This window comes from Rhopalosiphum padi, chromosome 3 (assembly GCF_020882245.1).
Source record: "Rhopalosiphum padi isolate XX-2018 chromosome 3, ASM2088224v1, whole genome shotgun sequence".
Lineage (NCBI taxonomy): Eukaryota > Metazoa > Arthropoda > Insecta > Hemiptera > Aphididae > Rhopalosiphum > Rhopalosiphum padi.
In genome coordinates, this window is record NC_083599.1 from 46,367,704 (window position 1) to 46,388,567 (window position 20,864).

The 20,864-nt window shown below is 26.4% G+C and overlaps 2 protein-coding genes across 2 annotated transcripts; both read left to right on the forward strand.

Annotated features, from left to right (window-relative positions):
- The first annotated feature begins 15,414 nt into the window (after positions 1 to 15,414).
- Positions 15,415 to 16,606, forward strand: LOC132925134 (zinc finger MYM-type protein 1-like). The gene is made up of 2 exons (XM_060989555.1): positions 15,415 to 16,183; positions 16,258 to 16,606. Exons 1-2 carry the CDS (start codon positions 15,462 to 15,464, stop codon positions 16,604 to 16,606), a joined length of 1,071 nt encoding a protein of 356 aa, XP_060845538.1. The 5' UTR covers positions 15,415 to 15,461.
- LOC132926445 (52 kDa repressor of the inhibitor of the protein kinase-like) lies at positions 16,593 to 17,024 on the forward strand. Its single transcript, XM_060990802.1, has 2 exons — positions 16,593 to 16,767; positions 16,837 to 17,024. The coding sequence occupies exons 1-2, from the start codon at positions 16,612 to 16,614 to the stop codon at positions 16,999 to 17,001; spliced, it is 321 nt and encodes a 106-aa protein (XP_060846785.1). The 5' UTR covers positions 16,593 to 16,611; the 3' UTR covers positions 17,002 to 17,024.
- The last annotated feature ends 3,840 nt before the right edge of the window (positions 17,025 to 20,864 follow it).

Sequence of the window (20,864 nt, forward strand, 5' to 3'; positions counted from 1 at the left end):
TTGTTATGGCATTTGTTGAGATTTTTTAAAGAATTAAAAATCCCAGTCCGATCCATAATATACACATATTAATTTTGTTTTATTATACTTCCACGTTATTAAGTACAGAATTTTTATAAAGTATCCTCTCTAATCATCTCTCTTTCTTTTACTACATTATCTTAGAGTTTATTTAAATTTATAGTCACCACTATTATATAATAATAATAATAATAATATATGTGAATCTATATTAGAATATGGCATTGGCATGAAAAATCGAAAATTATTTAATTGTTAACGCATCTAACAATTCTAACACATTGCCAACTAAAATACATAGTTTACGATAATAAATGTAAAAACTTACGTAATTTGTTGGAATCCTGTGTATGATTAATTCTTACAAAGAAATCATATACCTCTAAAGATTCTGTTTTAAAATATATTAATCAGCACACGCAGAGTATCACATAATTTACGAAAAGAAATGTTTTTTGTAATGTATATATTGGTAAAGACGTGAATATATAAAGTTCCATTTTAATTTTAATTTATCGATGATTATCACTAAAAAACTCACCAAAATTCATAAAATAACAGTAGCTTAAAAATCCAATTTCAACTGTAAAAATAATAATACAATACACGTTATAACTAATGGTTAAGTTCATTAGATGATTTTTCTAAATTTGATTCAATCATTATAAAATAGTATAAATTTGAACTGATAACTAGTAATTTTAAAATTAGGTCCATAAAAGATTGTTGAAATCATAAACTTATTACTACTCACATTCAAACCCGACGGTTTTTAAAGCTTCTATTGTTAAAATACAAGCATTACAAATTTAATATCGATTAACATAATACTATTGAAAATAATGAGGTATATGAATTAGATAAATTAGATAATATTAATTTTCAAATAATTATTGCCAATGTGTGTTTTTAGAGAGCTAAAGGTTGTTAAATAGAGGATGCGATTTACAAATAATATAGGTAAAGTTGTATTTGGTTACATTATTCTTCAAGCAACTTAAAGTTATACCTAACAGTACAAAAATATTAATATTCAATTCCAGATTAGTCAATCGAATTACAGAGTTAAACTAGATGGGACGCAACAATTATTATGGGCCGTACAAGTCACTAAAATATAGTAACAGTTAAAATTCAAGAAGTGAAGATTTTATGTTGTATTTGCGTAGTTACATTGACCATAGTGCATGATTGTAGTTTGATAATATTATATATGGACAATATGGTATAATTACCCTAGGGGCGAAAAAGTAATGAAAATTGTATTTTGAAAAAATTGTAAAATATATTATTTACTAATATGATATGCCTTATTACCAATGCAGTCTAAAAAAAAAAAAAAACGAAAAGAAATTAATGTCACTAAAAAAACATAAATAAAAATTGTTCATATGTATTTGTAATTCTTTTATATTATCAAGGCTAGGCATTAACGAATAAAAGTTAAAATTATGTTTAAACTTTAAACTAATTAACTCATTGCTTTTTTCAAATGAACTTTTAACTTAATAAGTTACTTTCTTTGTTAATATCAACTTTCAAGTTAATTTTAAACAAAAATATCTAAATTAAGATAATTTGTGTCCGAAGAAAAATGCAAGATTTATTCGGAATTTTTTTTTAAAAAGTTAGTTTCTTGATATCTAGTTGGACTTTGATGTATCATTTTAAATTTCCCCAGTAACTTACTTAAGCGTCAAGAAAACCTTTCATATAAACAATATTATGATAACCTATAAGAAAACTTATATTTGGATTTTAATAAACGAATTAACTTTTTATATCTACTATTTTTATTGATTACCTACCAATAACTGTAACTTCTAACCACATACAAGCAGGAAAATATGTTTGGAGTTAAAAGTTGAAGAAGTGGTGAAAAAATATTGTACTTGCATAGTTACATACACCTTAGTACATCAGTACATGAACACATGATTGTATGTTATTGATATAAAATATAGACAATATGGTATGTGTACCCAGAGGGCAAAAATATAAAGTAAAGTTTGTTTGAAAAAATTGTAAAATATATTAATTATTAATATGATATGCCTTACTATTGTAGTCCTCTAAAAAAAAATTGTAAAATTACCATTTAAGATTTTAAAATTGTATAAATATATTGGCTTATTAATATCTAGGTAATATTTGTATTTAGATGACTTAATTGTAATCATATCTGTTCTGTATTATATTTTCAGCAAAATCACAATAATTGAATACATTTATATTTATAAGTATAAATCATTACTTCTATGATATAATGATACTTGTGTATTTCTTACTTAATATCTATTTTATCTTTTAATATTTTTTTATTTATAAAGTTATTTTTGTTACCTTCTTTGTTGGAATCACTATAGCTTATAATACTTATCGCTGTTAATATTATTGAAATTTTAGAAGAAATCATTATTATTGTTTAGATTATTATAAAGAACAAGAATATACTTTATTATTGAAAGTTTAAAGATGATGTGATTATTTTCTGAAAATATACGGCTGTTTATTAACGATTAAGTACACATTACAACCTTATGTTGTATTAAGCTTTAAAAAATACTTAACAGCAAACAACATTAAATTAAGCCAACAGATTTCCACACACATTTTTACATATTCCTTACACATTTAATATAAATAAAAACGATTTTTAACAGCACTAAAGAGAAATCCAAAAAATGAGGTCATATTTTTTGCTATATCGATGGCTGTTTTATTAATCTTTAAATCATTTTAATATTATATTAATAAGCGATACGAAATAGTATTACGTAAAAGCTATGTTAAGAAAGCAATTATGTTATAATTATACAAACATACGATTTTATAACTAATAACATGACAAAAAAATGATAAAAATAATATATTTGTTGTAAACTAAGTTAAGATGATGTTTCCGCAATATAATAAGTTATTAAACCAATAATTATAGACGTTCATTAAATATAAATAACATTTAAAATTAACTTGATTCTCAAAAATGTATATAGTATATACAATAATATGCATTATATTCAAAATATGCCTTTACAGAATACTATTAAAACATACTAATAAACATATCAACGAACACATTTGACCTTATTTCTATCATCATTACTATTACTAAATATATTGTTACGATAAATTCGTTTAAGTTATTTTTTAGACAATCTGAATTATATATAAAGTTAGGTATCAGTTATCGGCTTATAAAAATTAAAATGGGTACACATCAAATGATATTTATAAAATATTTTGTTTTTAAAGTTATTCCGTCATTCCAAAATGTATTACAATTCAAGACACAAATATAATTTTAACATAAAAAACCCATTGGTTTTAGTAATGTATATTGGATAAATTTGAAAATGTGTTAAGAAACAAATATAATATAAACTTCAAAAACCTATTGAAATCTATTATATGTTGTACAATACTCGCAAAATCAATAAATTATTGCTTTTGTAATAATTTTTTTTCAATGAGTTTAAATATGTCATACTTAATCTATAATTATTAACGCGAATAAAAAATAAAGGTAACTGAAAAATTCCTCGACCATTCTCTAGAAGGGATGTTAATTCTATATAACTATAAAATAAGTAACAATAAGTTATGGCCTAGTTATTAGTAAAGTTAAAGTAAAAGGTGTAAGTAATCAGTGTACATGATGATATATATTCAATAAAATTGTTTTTTATAATTTATAAATAAGAAACTAGAAAGACATATTCACTCTTTATGTGATTTACATACTAATTTAAATAAATAGATTAACTTTTTTTAAACTGAGTTAAGTTAACTTTTTTCTCTATTTTAGAGTTCAAAATAATGATAACATATTAAGTGATCCAAGAATAGTCGACATAAGTTATCTTTTTAAATCTATTTCAGCAGTTTACCACACACCATTTAGTTGTTCATTTAAAGATCTAATTTTTACACATGAAATTTGCAAAGGATATTTGTCTGAATTTTATTTTGAATGTTCAATGTGTAATAAAAAAGAAATAATTTATTCCGAATCTCCAACCTTAAATGACAAATTAACCGTTATAATGACGCAGTTGTTACTGCTATATTAAATACAGGACAAGGTCACTCCCAATTGGAACAATTTTCTGCAATTTTAGATATGCCTTGTATGTCTATTACAAAATACCAAAAAGTGCATGAATTTGTTGCAAATAAAACAGAAATGATAGTATGGGAATCAATTGTAGCGGCTGGTAAGGAAGAAGCTCGACTAGCAATAGAAAATGGTGATATAAATAGCGACGGTATACCCTTGATAACTGTCGTTGCAGATGGTGCTTGGTCAAAAAGATCCTACAAACATAATTATAACGCATTATCTGGAGTAGTAAGCTATTATTTTAATAATTTATCTAAAATGACAAAATAAAATTGACAAATATATAAAAATTATAACATTTTTGCTCTTAGATAATAGGTATTAAAGAAATATTAAAGCTATTAGACCTGTATTTTCGGATAATTAATATTAAATATAGAAAATGAAAGCGCTTTTGACTCATCGATAAAAATGTATAAGTATAATAGTGTATTAATAAAATAAATAACTATATAAAAAATAGCTCGCAGCTTTGTTGGTGCTCTACTAGGCTTGCAGCTGCTACCTATGCCTAAACGAAAAAAAACAGTGATTGCCGCAAGTGGTATAGAAATATTTATATTTACTTAAATTAATACTAACAGCCCTTTTGGTGTTTACGCGACATCGTAGAAAACCAGGATGACATAAGGCACCGATATGTAATTTGCATAATCCTTATATCTATAAGAGAACAGGTCTTTTTTATATTCCAATTTTGTGTCCAATTTTATTTTTTCACAAAGATGTTCCGAATACTCTTCTGAGTGTCACCAAGTCACCCGCTTTTTCATATTTTTTTCTCTGTGTGGTGGGGGGGATAAGGGAGATTGTATTTTTATATTCTAATTTGGTGACGATAGTATTTAACTTATTAGTGGTTACTTATAATAAAAAAAACAATTTATATACGAATCCACGAATCCTTTATTTAACAGACGAGCAAAACCGGGTTATTCAGCTAGTATATTATATATTTCATGAAAGACACAATTAAAATACAAAAATAAATATACAATTTAACAGCTGGTGTATGTGAGTCGTTCGGTGATAGCAGCGCAAACAACATTTATAATTAAGTCTTAGTCAGTAGATGTAGTAACCTATAGGTTAGCCTATTATATTTTACAACCTATGTTTGAGATAGGATTAATGATAATTTTTATTTAATACCTATATATATATATATATATTTAATTGATATCTTTATAATTTTTTCTTTTAATTAATGCACATTAATTGCTATTGTATAAATTACATAATGTAATTCAAAACTAGTATTGTTGAATTTATGACGATTGTATAAGTATAAAAGTTAAATATACAATCGGAGACGCCTACACAGAACACAGAAGTAGCTCACTATAGGTGCAAAGTACTTTTAAAATCAAAAAAGACGTAAGCGCTTCGTACTTCACGCTCCCCTAACTAAATTAAAAACATCATTTTGTATAAATGATTAGTTTGACAAGATATATTAATAAATGATTGCTTTTATATTTATTTATTTTTGCAATGAGGTTAAATATGTCATACTTAACCTATAATTATTAACGCGTATAAAAATGAAAGGTAATCAGTAGCAAATATAATTACAAAATATGATATAACTAAGGTATAAATAAAAATAATTAATAAAATAAATCCTCATTTGGATTCTATAAGAAATATAAAATAATTATTCAGGCCGTTTTGACCCAACAGATAAAAATGATAATATAATAATTTAACAAATAATAATACTATTAATGCCAATGCGTAATAATTGATAAGTACAAGTATATAAAGAAATCACATTAATTTAACATAAAAGTATAAATAATAAAATTTTGCAAATGCACGGCCTTGTAGTGATCCTATAGTCTATTTAAAATGAAATCAAATTGAAAGAGTACTGAGATGGCTGTATTGATTCTCCTGTTTTACTTTCCATGATTAACTTTAAAGTCCTTTGCTCTTCTATCCGTCAAATTTATCCATTTTTTATTCCAAAATGCAACACCAATTATGCTGAGAATCAGCCAATCCTTAGAATGATACGTATGGCAAATAGTGATCCATCATTGTTTAGTATTTTACCTTTTATTGTGTAATTCATGTTTTTTATTTAAGTATAATTAGAATTGTCACTATTGTTATTGTTGTTATTTATTATAAAAATTTTAATTAGTATTATATCATATTATGTATAATTGGACTCAGCCCATATTGTTATAATAAATAAATAAATAAACAAAATAAAATCGTTTTTAGACTCTCTTCATCTGTGAAAAGATTTTGGAGTGGTGAGACTTTGGATAATTTGATTTTAATGCTATAAAAACAAAAAAATGTCTTATCATCGCCTGTAGAAAACCGTCGGAGAACTTTTTCAAGGTTCAAACTTTTGAAAATGTTATAATATTATTCAAAATTCCATTTTTATAACATTTTTGCTCCTAGATAATATGTATTAAAGAAATATTAAAGCTATTAGACCTGTATTTTCGGATAATTAATATTAAATATAGAAAATGAAAGCGCTTTTGACTCATCGATAAAAATGTATAAGTATAATAGTGTATTAATAAAATAAATAACTATATAAAAAATAGCTCGTAGCTTTATTGGTGCACTGCTGGCCAACAACTGCTACCTATGCTAAACATTAAATAAAATTCACACACAATAAATATAATTCTAACGACATAAATGAATGATAATACGGTGACAAATATAGTACCGCCGAATATATAGAATAATTTAATATGAACGTGGCATAAAAAATAAAAAATAATGACAAAAATATGCGGTGATTAGCACCCACGCAGTGTAATGTAAAAATATTTATAAAAAAATAGATAAACCGAAAAAACAGCGATTCGCGCATGTAGTAGTGATAGAAATATAAATAACATTATTTACCAGAGCGCATTAGGGGCCGATACGTAATTATAGCATAATCCTTATATATATATAAAATAACAGGTGGCCAATTCTTGAAATGGTGATATAGTTTGTCGCATGCGATAAAAATTTTATCGCATAAAATTAATTAATTGGTATTCTTGAAAAGATGTATGGCTTTAGTCGAATGAAAAAACATTCGACTGTTTGTCGACTGGGTATAAGTCGGTGACAAACATTAGTCGCATGATAATTGATATTCATTTTCCGATAAATTCATTTTAAAATTACAAATAATAAAGTTTATGATAAATTAATAAACTTTCACCTTTGATTTTATAAAATGGCTAGCTTTGACGAAATGGCTATGTTGTTTGCAATTAATAATGTTGAAGATCATGAACACTTACTTAACGAACGACAAACGCGAATACCTGAGATGATTTCGGATCCATTTCTTCTAACAGATGGATTGTTTATAAAAAATGTCAGACTTTCTAATAATCTTGTTAGAAATATAATTGAACTTTTACAAACTGGTATAGTTTCAAAAAGCCGTTCTTGTGCAATTGATTTGAATACAAAAGTAAGTGAATAATATTTTTTTGTTCCAATTATTGTGAATAAACAATTTTTTTTCACAGAGATGTCTTAAATACTTCTGAATATCCAATTTATATACAAATCGATTATTTAACACGTGGGGGGGATTCGATACCGACCTGTTTTAAAGAGTTAAATATAGGCAATTTCTATAGTACGTGATTGCAAGACATGGTTATGTGTGTGTAGTAACTGATTATTAGTGTGAGTGACTCCCGCACCATCACTCATCTCATATAAGTGTATTGTGTATGCGGGTAATTACGACTGGTTATTATCGGCAACATGAGTAATTGGGTAGCCCGGCGCATACGAAACGATTGATGTCAATAATAATTTGATAATGAACCTGTTAAACATTACATTTGTTATAGCACACCTATAAAACAATAACATAAACAAAAGTCCATTTAATTATACCTCAACTTTAAACGCTTGTCTTTTAAAACTTTCCGTAAGACTCCAGGAACCACCCCCCCCCCCCTTGAACTTTTTCTTCTAGTCATTTCTACAATGCGATTAATATAGTTTCTAAGTATATGGTTGGCGCATTCAATTTTTTTTACCTCTATATTGTTAAGAACCACTGATTTAACTAGTATTTGTATATGTTAATATTATTGTATGTATATGTGTGAGCCGTCGTCGGGCTCAAGGAATGTGCTGATGAAGCCATCGAGACCCGACGACTGGCCTGGACGCCTCGCGCATAGAACGCGAGTGCGGCAGTCCAGGATTGGAGACAGAGCATTACGTTTGCACAGAGCATTCAGAACCTTATTTTTTCATTAATATAGTTGTATGTTTATTCTTAATTACAAATACAGAAAGTTAACTTGTCCGAAAGTGTTTGTGAATTTATTTGTGAGGACATCTCAGGATCGTCCATAACAATATCATACAGTGCATATGGGTTTGCCAAAATAATTTTTTTTAAAACACTTGAATCTCCGTCTTCTATGAGCTTGTGATAGACTAAATTATGCATAGCCATGCTTTGTCAAAAACCTTCTAAAATGATGTCCGAATCCATAGATGCACTGGTACTATCCCAATTTTTATAACAAACGTGTTCTGTAGGTTTTTTATTTATTGAAGAAGCTTTCATACAAGCTGATCAATATTTGTTTCGAAATCCGATGAATAAGCCCTGTTTTGTCCGATAACCAACAACGCACGCCTAACTAAAATAATAAATATAAAATTATATAATATTGTCAATTTTTATAAAATAATTAATATATATTATTATAATTTTTATATATTTGTCAATTTTATTTTGTCATTTTAGATAAATTATTAAAATAATAGCTTACTACTCCAGATAATGCGTTATAATTATGTTTGTAGGATCTTTTTGACCAAGCATGCTTGACCATCTGCAACGACAGTTATCAAGGGTATACCGTCGCTATTTATATCACCATTTTCTATTGCTAGTCGAGCTTCTTCCTTACCAGCCGCTACAATTGATTCCCATACTATCATTTCTGTTTTATTTGCAACAAATTCATGCACTTTTTGGTATTTTGTAATAGACATACAAGGCATATCTAAAATTGCAGAAAATTGTTCCAATTGGGAGTGACATTGTCCTGTATTTAATATAGCAGTAACAACTGCGTCATTATAACGGTTAATTTGTCATTTAAGGTTGGAGATTCGGAATAAATTATCTGTTGGCTTAATTTAATGTTGTTTGCTGTTAAGTATTTTCCACGAAAAAGAGCTAAAAATCCATAAAATTCGTTAAAAATCATTAAAAAATTTATTTATTTTATTAATACACTATTATACTTATACATTTTTATCGATGAGTCAAAAGCGCTTTCATTTTCTATATTTAATATTAATTATCCGAAAATACAGGTCTAATAGCTTTAATATTTCTTTAATACATATTATCTAGGAGCAAAAATGTTATAAAAATGGAATTTTGAATAATATTATAACATTTTCAAAAGTTTGAACCTTGAAAAAGTTCTCCGACGGTTTTCTACAGGCGATGATAAGACATTTTTTTGTTTTTATAGCATTAAAATCAAATTATCCAAAGTCTCACCACTCCAAAATCTTTTCACAGATGAAGAGAGTCTAAAAACGATTTTATTTTGTTTATTTATTTATTTATTATAACAATATGGGCTGAGTCCAATTATACATAATATGATATAATACTAATTAAAATTTTTATAATAAATAACAACAATAACAATAGTGACAATTCTAATTATACTTAAATAAAAAACATGAATTACACAATAAAAGGTAAAATACTAAACAATGATGGATCACTATTTGCCATACGTATCATTCTAAGGATTGGCTGATTCTCAGCATAATTGGTGTTGCATTTTGGAATAAAAAATGGATAAATTTGACGGATAGAAGAGCAAAGGACTTTAAAGTTAATCATGGAAAGTAAAACAGGAGAATCAATACAGCCATCTCAGTACTCTTTCAATTTGATTTCATTTTAAATAGACTATAGGATCACTACAAGGCCGTGCATTTGCAAAATTTTATTATTTATACTTTTATGTTAAATTAATGTGATTTCTTTATATACTTGTACTTATCAATTATTACGCATTGGCATTAATAGTATTATTATTTGTTAAATTATTATATTATCATTTTTATCTGTTGGGTCAAAACGGCCTGAATAATTATTTTATATTTCTTATAGAATCCAAATGAGGATTTATTTTATTAATTATTTTTATTTATACCTTAGTTATATCATATTTTGTAATTATATTTGCTACTGATTACCTTTCATTTTTATACGCGTTAATAATTATAGGTTAAGTATGACATATTTAACCTCATTGCAAAAATAAATAAATATAAAAGCAATCATTTATTAATATATCTTGTCAAACTAATCATTTATACAAAATGATGTTTTTAATTTAGTTAGGGGAGCGTGAAGTACGAAGCGCTTACGTCTTTTTTGATTTTAAAAGTACTTTGCACCTATAGTGAGCTACTTCTGTGTTCTGTGTAGGCGTCTCCGATTGTATATTTAACTTTTATACTTATACAATCGTCATAAATTCAACAATACTAGTTTTGAATTACATTATGTAATTTATACAATAGCAATTAATGTGCATTAATTAAAAGAAAAAATTATAAAGATATCAATTAAATATATATATATATATATAGGTATTAAATAAAAATTATCATTAATCCTATCTCAAACATAGGTTGTAAAATATAATAGGCTAACCTATAGGTTACTACATCTACTGACTAAGACTTAATTATAAATGTTGTTTGCGCTGCTATCACCGAACGACTCACATACACCAGCTGTTAAATTGTATATTTATTTTTGTATTTTAATTGTGTCTTTCATGAAATATATAATATACTAGCTGAATAACCCGGTTTTGCTCGTCTGTTAAATAAAGGATTCGTGGATTCGTATATAAATTGTTTTTTTTATTATAAGTAACCACTAATAAGTTAAATACTATCGTCACCAAATTAGAATATAAAAATACAATCTCCCTTATCCCCCCCACCACACAGAGAAAAAAATATGAAAAAGCGGGTGACTTGGTGACACTCAGAAGAGTATTCGGAACATCTTTGTGAAAAAATAAAATTGGACACAAAATTGGAATATAAAAAAGACCTGTTCTCTTATAGATATAAGGATTATGCAAATTACATATCGGTGCCTTATGTCATCCTGGTTTTCTACGATGTCGCGTAAACACCAAAAGGGCTGTTAGTATTAATTTAAGTAAATATAAATATTTCTATACCACTTGCGGCAATCACTGTTTTTTTTCGTTTAGGCATAGGTAGCAGCTGCAAGCCTAGTAGAGCACCAACAAAGCTGCGAGCTATTTTTTATATAGTTATTTATTTTATTAATACACTATTATACTTATACATTTTTATCGATGAGTCAAAAGCGCTTTCATTTTCTATATTTAATATTAATTATCCGAAAATACAGGTCTAATAGCTTTAATATTTCTTTAATACCTATTATCTAAGAGCAAAAATGTTATAATTTTTATATATTTGTCAATTTTATTTTGTCATTTTAGATAAATTATTAAAATAATAGCTTACTACTCCAGATAATGCGTTATAATTATGTTTGTAGGATCTTTTTGACCAAGCACCATCTGCAACGACAGTTATCAAGGGTATACCGTCGCTATTTATATCACCATTTTCTATTGCTAGTCGAGCTTCTTCCTTACCAGCCGCTACAATTGATTCCCATACTATCATTTCTGTTTTATTTGCAACAAATTCATGCACTTTTTGGTATTTTGTAATAGACATACAAGGCATATCTAAAATTGCAGAAAATTGTTCCAATTGGGAGTGACCTTGTCCTGTATTTAATATAGCAGTAACAACTGCGTCATTATAACGGTTAATTTGTCATTTAAGGTTGGAGATTCGGAATAAATTATTTCTTTTTTATTACACATTGAACATTCAAAATAAAATTCAGACAAATATCCTTTGCAAATTTCATGTGTAAAAATTAGATCTTTAAATGAACAACTAAATGGTGTGTGGTAAACTGCTGAAATAGATTTAAAAAGATAACTTATGTCGACTATTCTTGGATCACTTAATATGTTATCATTATTTTGAACTCTAAAATAGAGAAAAAAGTTAACTTAACTCAGTTTAAAAAAAGTTAATCTATTTATTTAAATTAGTATGTAAATCACATAAAGAGTGAATATGTCTTTCTAGTTTCTTATTTATAAATTATAAAAAACAATTTTATTGAATATATATCATCATGTACACTGATTACTTACACCTTTTACTTTAACTTTACTAATTACTAGGCCATAACTTATTGTTACTTATTTTATAGTTATATAGAATTAACATCCCTTCTAGAGAATGGTCGAGGAATTTTTCAGTTACCTTTATTTTTTATTCGCGTTAATAATTATAGATTAAGTATGACATATTTAAACTCATTGAAAAAAAATTATTACAAAAGCAATAATTTATTGATTTTGCGAGTATTGTACAACATATAATAGATTTCAATAGGTTTTTGAAGTTTATATTATATTTGTTTCTTAACACATTTTCAAATTTATCCAATATACATTACTAAAACCAATGGGTTTTTTATGTTAAAATTATATTTGTGTCTTGAATTGTAATACATTTTGGAATGACGGAATAACTTTAAAAACAAAATATTTTATAAATATCATATAAATAACGATAGAATTGATGTGTACCCATTTTAATTTTTATAAGCCGATAACTGATACCTAACTTTATATATAATTCAGATTGTCTAAAAAATAACTTAAACGAATTTATCGTAACAATATATTTAGTAATAGTAATGATGATAGAAATAAGGTCAAATGTGTTCGTTGATATGTTTATTAGTATGTTTTAATAGTATTCTGTAATGGCATAATTTGAATATAATGCATATTATTGTATATACTATATACATTTTTGAGTTTTATATACTAGTATAGTATACTAATATTACCTTAGGTATAGGTATAACCTATACCTAGGTTATATTATAACCTATATGGGTTTATATATAAACCCATATATACCTAAGGTATATTATACCCTTAGGTATAATAATACCTAGATATTAATAAGCCAATATATTTATACAATTTTAAAATCTTAAATGGTAATTTTAAAATTTTTTTTTAGAGGACTACAATAGTAAGGCATATCATATTAATAATTAACATATTTTACAATTTTTTCAAACAAAATTTACTTTATATTTTTGCCCTATGGGTACACATACCATATTGTCTATATTTTATATCAATAACATACAATCATGTGTTCATGTACTGATGTAATGGTGATATGGACTAGTGGAAATCATTAAAAATCGTCATTAACTACATTAAAATCGGTGAAAATTCATAAATTTCATCAATTAATCCACGAAAAAGAGCTAAAAATCCATAAAGTTCTTTAAAAATCATTAAAAATACTCAATTACTACATTAAAAACCGGTAAAAATCCATAAAATTCGTGAAAAATCATTAAAAATCGTCATTAACTACATTAAAAAATCGGTGAAAATTCATAAATATCATCAATTAATCCAAGAAAAAGCGCGAAAAATCCATAAAGTTCACAAAAATCATTAAAAATACTCAATTACTACATTAAAAACCGGTAAAAATCCATAAAATTCGTGAAAAATCGTCATTAACTACATTAAAAAATCGGTGAAAATTCATAAATATCATCAATTAATTCACGGAAAAGCGCTAAACATCCATAAAGTTTATTAAAAATCATTAAAATTACTAAAATTACTATATTAAAAACCGGTAAAAATCCATAAAGTTCGTTAATAATCATTAAAAATACTCTAATACTACATTGAAAAATGGTAAAAATACATTAAAATCCGTGAAAAATCATTAAAAATCGTCATTAACTACATTAAAAATCGGTGAAAATTCATAAATTTCATCAATTAATCCACGAAAAAGAGCTAAAAATCCATAAAGTTCTTTAAAAATCATTTAAAATACTCAATTACTACATTAAAAACCGGTAAAAATCCATAAAATTCGTGAATAATCATTAAAAATCGTCATTATTTACATAAAATATTGGTGAAAATTCATAAATTTCATCAATTAATTCACCGAAAAGCGCTTAAAATCCATAAAATTCGTTAAAAATCATTAAAAATACTCAATTACTACATTAAAAATTGTTGAAAATTCATAAATTTCATCAATTAATCCACGAAAAAGAGCTAAAAATCCATAAAGTTCATTAAAAATCATTAAAAATACTCAAGTTACATTTGTTATTTTTTTTTATCCCAGATTATATTATATTATATTATTTTCAGTGAATCTTATAAACTGGGTCAAATTCCGATTGCTACTCAATCACATCGAGTTTTCACTTTTTCCAGCAGGTATCAATAATCCCCAAAAAAAGTACAACCCGTAGTTTTCGCTTTTTTTTATGTGGCATTTCTTAACCCATAAACAATTTGACGCCGATTGTTGCAATTCATAGAATGCTACAATAGGTTTATACAAGAATACGAGTATACACACATATACTCGTATATATATAAATAATATTAATAATATATAAGAATTTTATGAACACATGGTTGTACACCATTATATATTGTATATGCGATTTCTTATTTATTTTCATTACTTTGTGTTTTACACTGTTGGTTACTACATTGTAGATGGTAGGTACATTACCTGGAATATCTGCAATAACTCAATAGATATTAACAGCCCGTCTCAGTGACGCCGAAATAGGGTAGGAGTCGTCTATATAAAATGAAAAAATCACTTTCGGATGTTTTACTATTTACTTGGCAAAAACGTGTGTACAGTGAAACCTGTATATAACGGACAGTCACAGGAACAAAATAATTGTCCGTTATAGACAGGTGTCCGTTGTAGACATGTTGTAGACATTTTCGTTGTATCGACGTAAAATATTTTCTTTATTCTTTAAAACTTCGGCCACTTGCGTTTTACCAATGCCAAATTTGTCAGCAAGTTTACGAATAGACCAACCTCCGTTAGAGTCTTTAAAACGAATAATATCCACCTTTTGTTTTAAATTTAAAGCTTTACTCGGCACGGGAGGTGGCATTGCTAAATAATACAAAAAATAATTACATTGTTTTACAATAATAATAGCACACTCTGATTTTTTTGCAAATTTCAATGATAATATTATCAATAATACAGAATACAATGTTATGAAATGTTACGTTTTCTAGTTAGATAAGATTTCTAGATAGATTGGAAAACAAAATTATGCGCTCAATCATACGATGGTGCTGCAGCTATGCAAGGGGAGTACTCAGGACTACGCACATATATTCAGAATGAAAACCCCAAAGCAATTTATGTGTGGTGTTTCGCACACTTACTTAACCTAGTTATTGTCGATACATTGGATTCTACAACTGATACAAAAATATTTTTTGGGGATTTGCATGGAATTGTAACATTTATGCGAGCCAGAAAAAGAACTGCTTCATTTTATGAATGCCAAAAAAAATTAAATATTGGATCTAAAGCTAAAGATAGAATTCGAAAAATCAAAAATTTTTCAGATACACGGTGGACGTCTCATGATCTTGTTATAACAGTAATACATGATAAGTATGAAGCTTTAAAAAAGACTTTAGAATTGCTATCGGAATCCACAGACAGAGTAACTGCTTCAAATGCAAAATCATTTTTATTAATAATTTCTTCGTTTCATTTTGTATTGGTTCTTAAGCTAATGAAAAGTATATTTGCAATAACTACACCGACTTCATGTTATCTGCAATCAAAAAGCATTGATTTTATACAAGCCATTAAATTGGTAGATGAAACTAAAAAAAGATTATTAGAATTGCGTTCCGACAAATATTTTCAAGAACTTGTACAAAATACAAAACAATTTTCCAATGACCAGAATCTCTGTGAAAATGATTTTAAAAAACTCAGAACGAGGAAAATCAAAAGAATGCCTGGAGAAAATGTACAAGATGAAATCAGTTGCTCAGCATCAGACAGGTTGGTAAATTATTTAGCATTAAATAATACTATCAATAAATACTTGTGTTTTAAATATGTAACTTTTATTATAGGTTTAGAGTGAACACATATTACAAATGTTTGGACCAAATAATTTCATCTATAGACAATAGATTTAATAATGCTAGAGACATACTTAAAGATCTTGCATTACTATCCCCAGAGCGGTTAATTGAAGCTAAACATAAATCTGAAATGGATCTTCCAGATAAATGCTTTTTAGATTTGTCTACATGGATTGCTGATATTAATCCATATCAACTTAAAACTGAGTATTTATTATTTAGTAAAAGCTTAAAAGAATTGATTATTGGAATGGAATTCCCAGATAATCAATCTAATAAATCATCTGATATTAACTCTGATTTGAAAATTGATTTGAATTGGAAGATGAACAGCTAAATATTATGAGTGAACCAAAACAGAACATAACACTTGCAAGTATAATAAATGTTCTCTCAAGTTTTGACATTATGAGTGCCTTTCCAAATTTGTATTGTGCTTATAAAGCATTATGTACAATTCCAGCTTCGTCAGCTTCAGCTGAAAGAAGCTTTTCAAAGGTATAATAATTGCATTATAATTTTTTCTATTAACTGGTAATATTGAAATTCTAACTTTGTTCCATTTAGGTTAAATTGATCAAAACTAGACTTAGGTCGACAATTTCCCAACAAAGGTTGGAGAGTTTGATGTTGATCTCTTGTGAAAGAGACATACCAATCGATATTAATGAAGTTATAAACAAATTTGGATTGTCATCAAGTGTATTGAAAAAAGAATTAATGTTTGGATAATTTTAATAAAACAGTATTTATATAATTAATAAAAGTTATTTTTATTGTAGTTCCTGTAAGATGAATTTTTAGAAAGATAAATTGGCTATAGAATTATATTGGGGGGTGTGGGGGGCGTAGCCCCCCACGGCTCTGTACAAATTTAATAGGTGGGTCGTGTGTTCTGCAGCTAACATTTTCTTGCCTCACTGTCGAAAAAGTTCGCGCCGCCACTGCTAGTTTATACGTATGCGATGCGCCGCTACGTGCAGTCTATGCCCTATTATATAGATTATTAAAGAGCACTACAAAAAACAGGTTAGGATTTCGAGCCTAGTTTTTAAAATATATTATACTAGTCACTTTAACCAATAATAAATTGATCGATAAATAAGTTTTGATTTTCAAAATTTTAGTAAGTGTTTTACAAGCGCAATTGATTTACTGACCTTAAAATATAAGGTGCGCAATTGGTACACTGACCTTAAAATATAAGGAGTGCAATTGGTATACTGACCCTACTCAAAAATTTTATGTTAGGCGCAACTGGTCTATGCCCATTTTTATCAACTTTTACTTTTGTAAATATAGGTGTCTTTTAATTTTCATATCATATTTAAAGTACAGCCTAAATAGGTACCTATTATATTATATTATTAATAATTTTTTGTTAATATTTGTTTAGATTGTTTAGAATAAACCGAGACTATAATCTGAATTCCCTAAATTCTTTGTTACATTTGAATGAAATAATTTGTAAAGTACTTCAGAAAGAACTAACTGAATCAAGTAAATCGTCAAAATTCAATCAGTAAGTTTTATTGAATATTATTAATGTTTGGACGTGAGTCCAAACATTGATCTTTGATTTTAAAAGGATTTTAAGTGCAGCACACATTCAAGCTTCATAGGAACAATTTATATCGGTGGAGAACGATTCCGCAAATTTTGCGGGTAAAGATACGATTACAAAAGATATCCGATGAATTAGTCACGAATACAAAAAAAAAATTAAAATAGTAAATACCTAAACAATAAATTGAATAAATAGTCAACAACAACATACATGAGTACAATTTATTAGCACCAGCCTACTACAGTACAGGACACACATAAAACTGTTTAGTTGTTTTAACCACCAAATAAGTCAATTCCGTGCACATTCGAGCGTTAGATTTCGCCTAAGGATGAAGGAGTGTTAATTTGACTACGCTATGTAGTTAATAGTAACCACTTGGTTTAATAATCTATGTTAGTTAATACAACGCCAGTTTCAGTTCTAATTTACTTCATAAAAAGTATCGGTATAACTACATCAATAATGTTATCTCAACTATTTTAAGGAGTTAAAATTAATATTACTTTTATCCATCTATTGCAAAAAATTTTAAGAACTGTCAAGGATTCGAACTTCGATTGGGGAAATATCTAAGTTTTTCTAACTTAACGCCTAACTTACTGAGCCACTACCTATCTTAATATTAGTTGTGGAAACACTGTTATCTAAATAAAGTCATATCTACAATTTACCTGTGTAATTATAAGATATTATAAAAAAAATTGTTGTAGGTAATTAACTAATGAACATACGCAGATATTTGATCACATTTTGGGGGGCTTAACATGTTTGTCTGATCCATGTAAACATATATTTTTAAACTCTTCAACCATGCGGTGTGGCTTGATTACATTTTGAGAAGGATTAAGCCCCCAATATTCACCTATGCTAATGAAGCAAAATAAAACGAATACGAATTGCCTCTCAATATATAATAGGTACCTTAAATTGTATCGTTCGCAACACGAATAATTAAGATATACAGGATACGAAATGAAATAATTAAAAATTATTTTTATTTAAAAAAAATAAATGCAGATAAAAAATTTAATTTAATTTAATGTTACAAATTAAGTTAAATAACAAATAACAAGCTTAATATAATATAACAGGTATCTTTCATTGCATACTTTTTTATGCGATTAGATTCAAATAAAACAAACATTGAAAACAACTTAAAAGTTAAAAAAAATAAACATTGAGAACAACTTAAATTAGTGCACTATCAATTATCATATCAACTAGGCTAGTCACAACAACGTGCATCGATGTTTATTTTAAGAGTAAAAATAATTCAGAATAACTCATTAACTTGTAGTCATTTTAATCCTCAAAACATGTTAAATTAAATAACCTGGATTCTCAAAATAACAATTTTTACGAGTTATTTCAATACCTTCAAATAGTTGAAATATTATACTTAGATTAACGCTCTATTGCAGTTGATTTAACCTACAAATGCAGTTTACTTCAATTATAATGCTTGACAGTTGACAACATAGTATGTAGTTAAAACAACTGTCCCATTTCTATGTGTGTAGGTACGCGACTACTCTTATCACTGTTTCAATAGTTAATAAAACTAGTAGGTAGGTACTAGGTACATACGTATTATAAAATAGTACTGGCCCAATTCGTTTATAGTCTATTAATAATTAAATTTATTTTTATATATATTTATTGCATTTTTTTTTTGTCCACATTAAGTTATTTTTTTAATGCATATTTTTCAAATAATAAGATGATGATTATTATTTAAATATATGTAATAAATAAATAATTTCAATAATAATAGTATACCATTAACAACATCTATCTATTGGTATTTGTTAAGAATTTAGTTTTATTAGTCAACATCAACCGTTAATTTCTATTCTATTCTATATATTGTATAATATTAGCAAATTAAATAATTATTTATGTATCCATTTTTTTTTATTGAGGTTAATAATATCATAACTAATTATAAATAACGATTTATACTAAAAATGCTTAATACATTAGAAGTGAGTTCCTCAGTTTTATTTTAATACTATAGATTTTAAAATACAATTAAATGGTGATAATTATAAATATGATAGCAATTATTCAACTATCTAGGTTTTGTAATAGGTACTCATGATATGGTGCTCAACGTGTTTTTATTTCTTTATTTCTGTCTCAGGATCATATTTGTTTTTGCACCATTGTGTTGAAGTCAAATATTGTTTTTCTAAAAACATTAATACAAAACAGTTTTACATTTTATGCCTTGTATTTTTTTAAAACATATCATTTAATTTAATTATTAATATAATATTTAGCAATTTGTTAAGATTTTTGTTATCAATGAATTTAATAAAACACTATATAGATACGGCCGTGAATGTTATAGCTCAAATAAAAAAAGAAATTAAGAAACAGCTCAAAAATACTAAAGGAATAAGAACAATATTCAAAAATATAACCATCAAGATTCATTAGAGTCAATTCAAACCTTATATTTTTCTGATGGACTACAACAGAATTATTTATTTTTATGCATTTTGAATTTGAATGGGATCTAAACTAGGGTAACACAAAAATAAAATAGAATAAAATGGGAAATATTAGTTACCCAACTATGTATAGAAATAAAAAAAATTTCAATTATGTTTTGATGCAGCTGATAATGTTGTTTTATATCTGAACGTCTACCATGTTCTATAAAAAATACGGATTCTCATGTTGTATATATTATTTATTATAGTAAATATATATACGTATATTATATACGTTTTATTACCTTTACGTAATAAAAAAGATATTATTTATCATTAACTTATTTTAATTTCTTAGTTTTTAAATCAAAATTATAGCATATATTTTTAATTTCATATTCCAAATCTAAGGTACAATAATAACCAGAAACCTGAGTATTTGTTTATGTAATATATATGATATAAATATTAAAAGTTTTGTTTAAATATGATATTTGTTAAAATTTAATTTTGATGCATCTAATCATCTAAATACTTTGAATAGTACGTACTTTTTTTCATATTTTGAAGAATATTGTTATGATAGT

Bases quoted from the DNA above. Each gene is read 5' to 3' on its own strand.
- LOC132925134 (XM_060989555.1), top strand. From the start codon at position 15,462: ATGCAAGGGGAGTACTCAGGACTACGCACATATATTCAGAATGAAAAC. The intron at 16,184-16,257 runs GTTGGTAAATTA...CTTTTATTATAG, and splicing joins AGTTGCTCAGCATCAGACAG to GTTTAGAGTGAACACATATT.
- LOC132926445 (XM_060990802.1), top strand. From the start codon at position 16,612: ATGAGTGAACCAAAACAGAACATAACACTTGCAAGTATAATAAATGTT. The intron at 16,768-16,836 runs GTATAATAATTG...TGTTCCATTTAG, and splicing joins CTGAAAGAAGCTTTTCAAAG to GTTAAATTGATCAAAACTAG.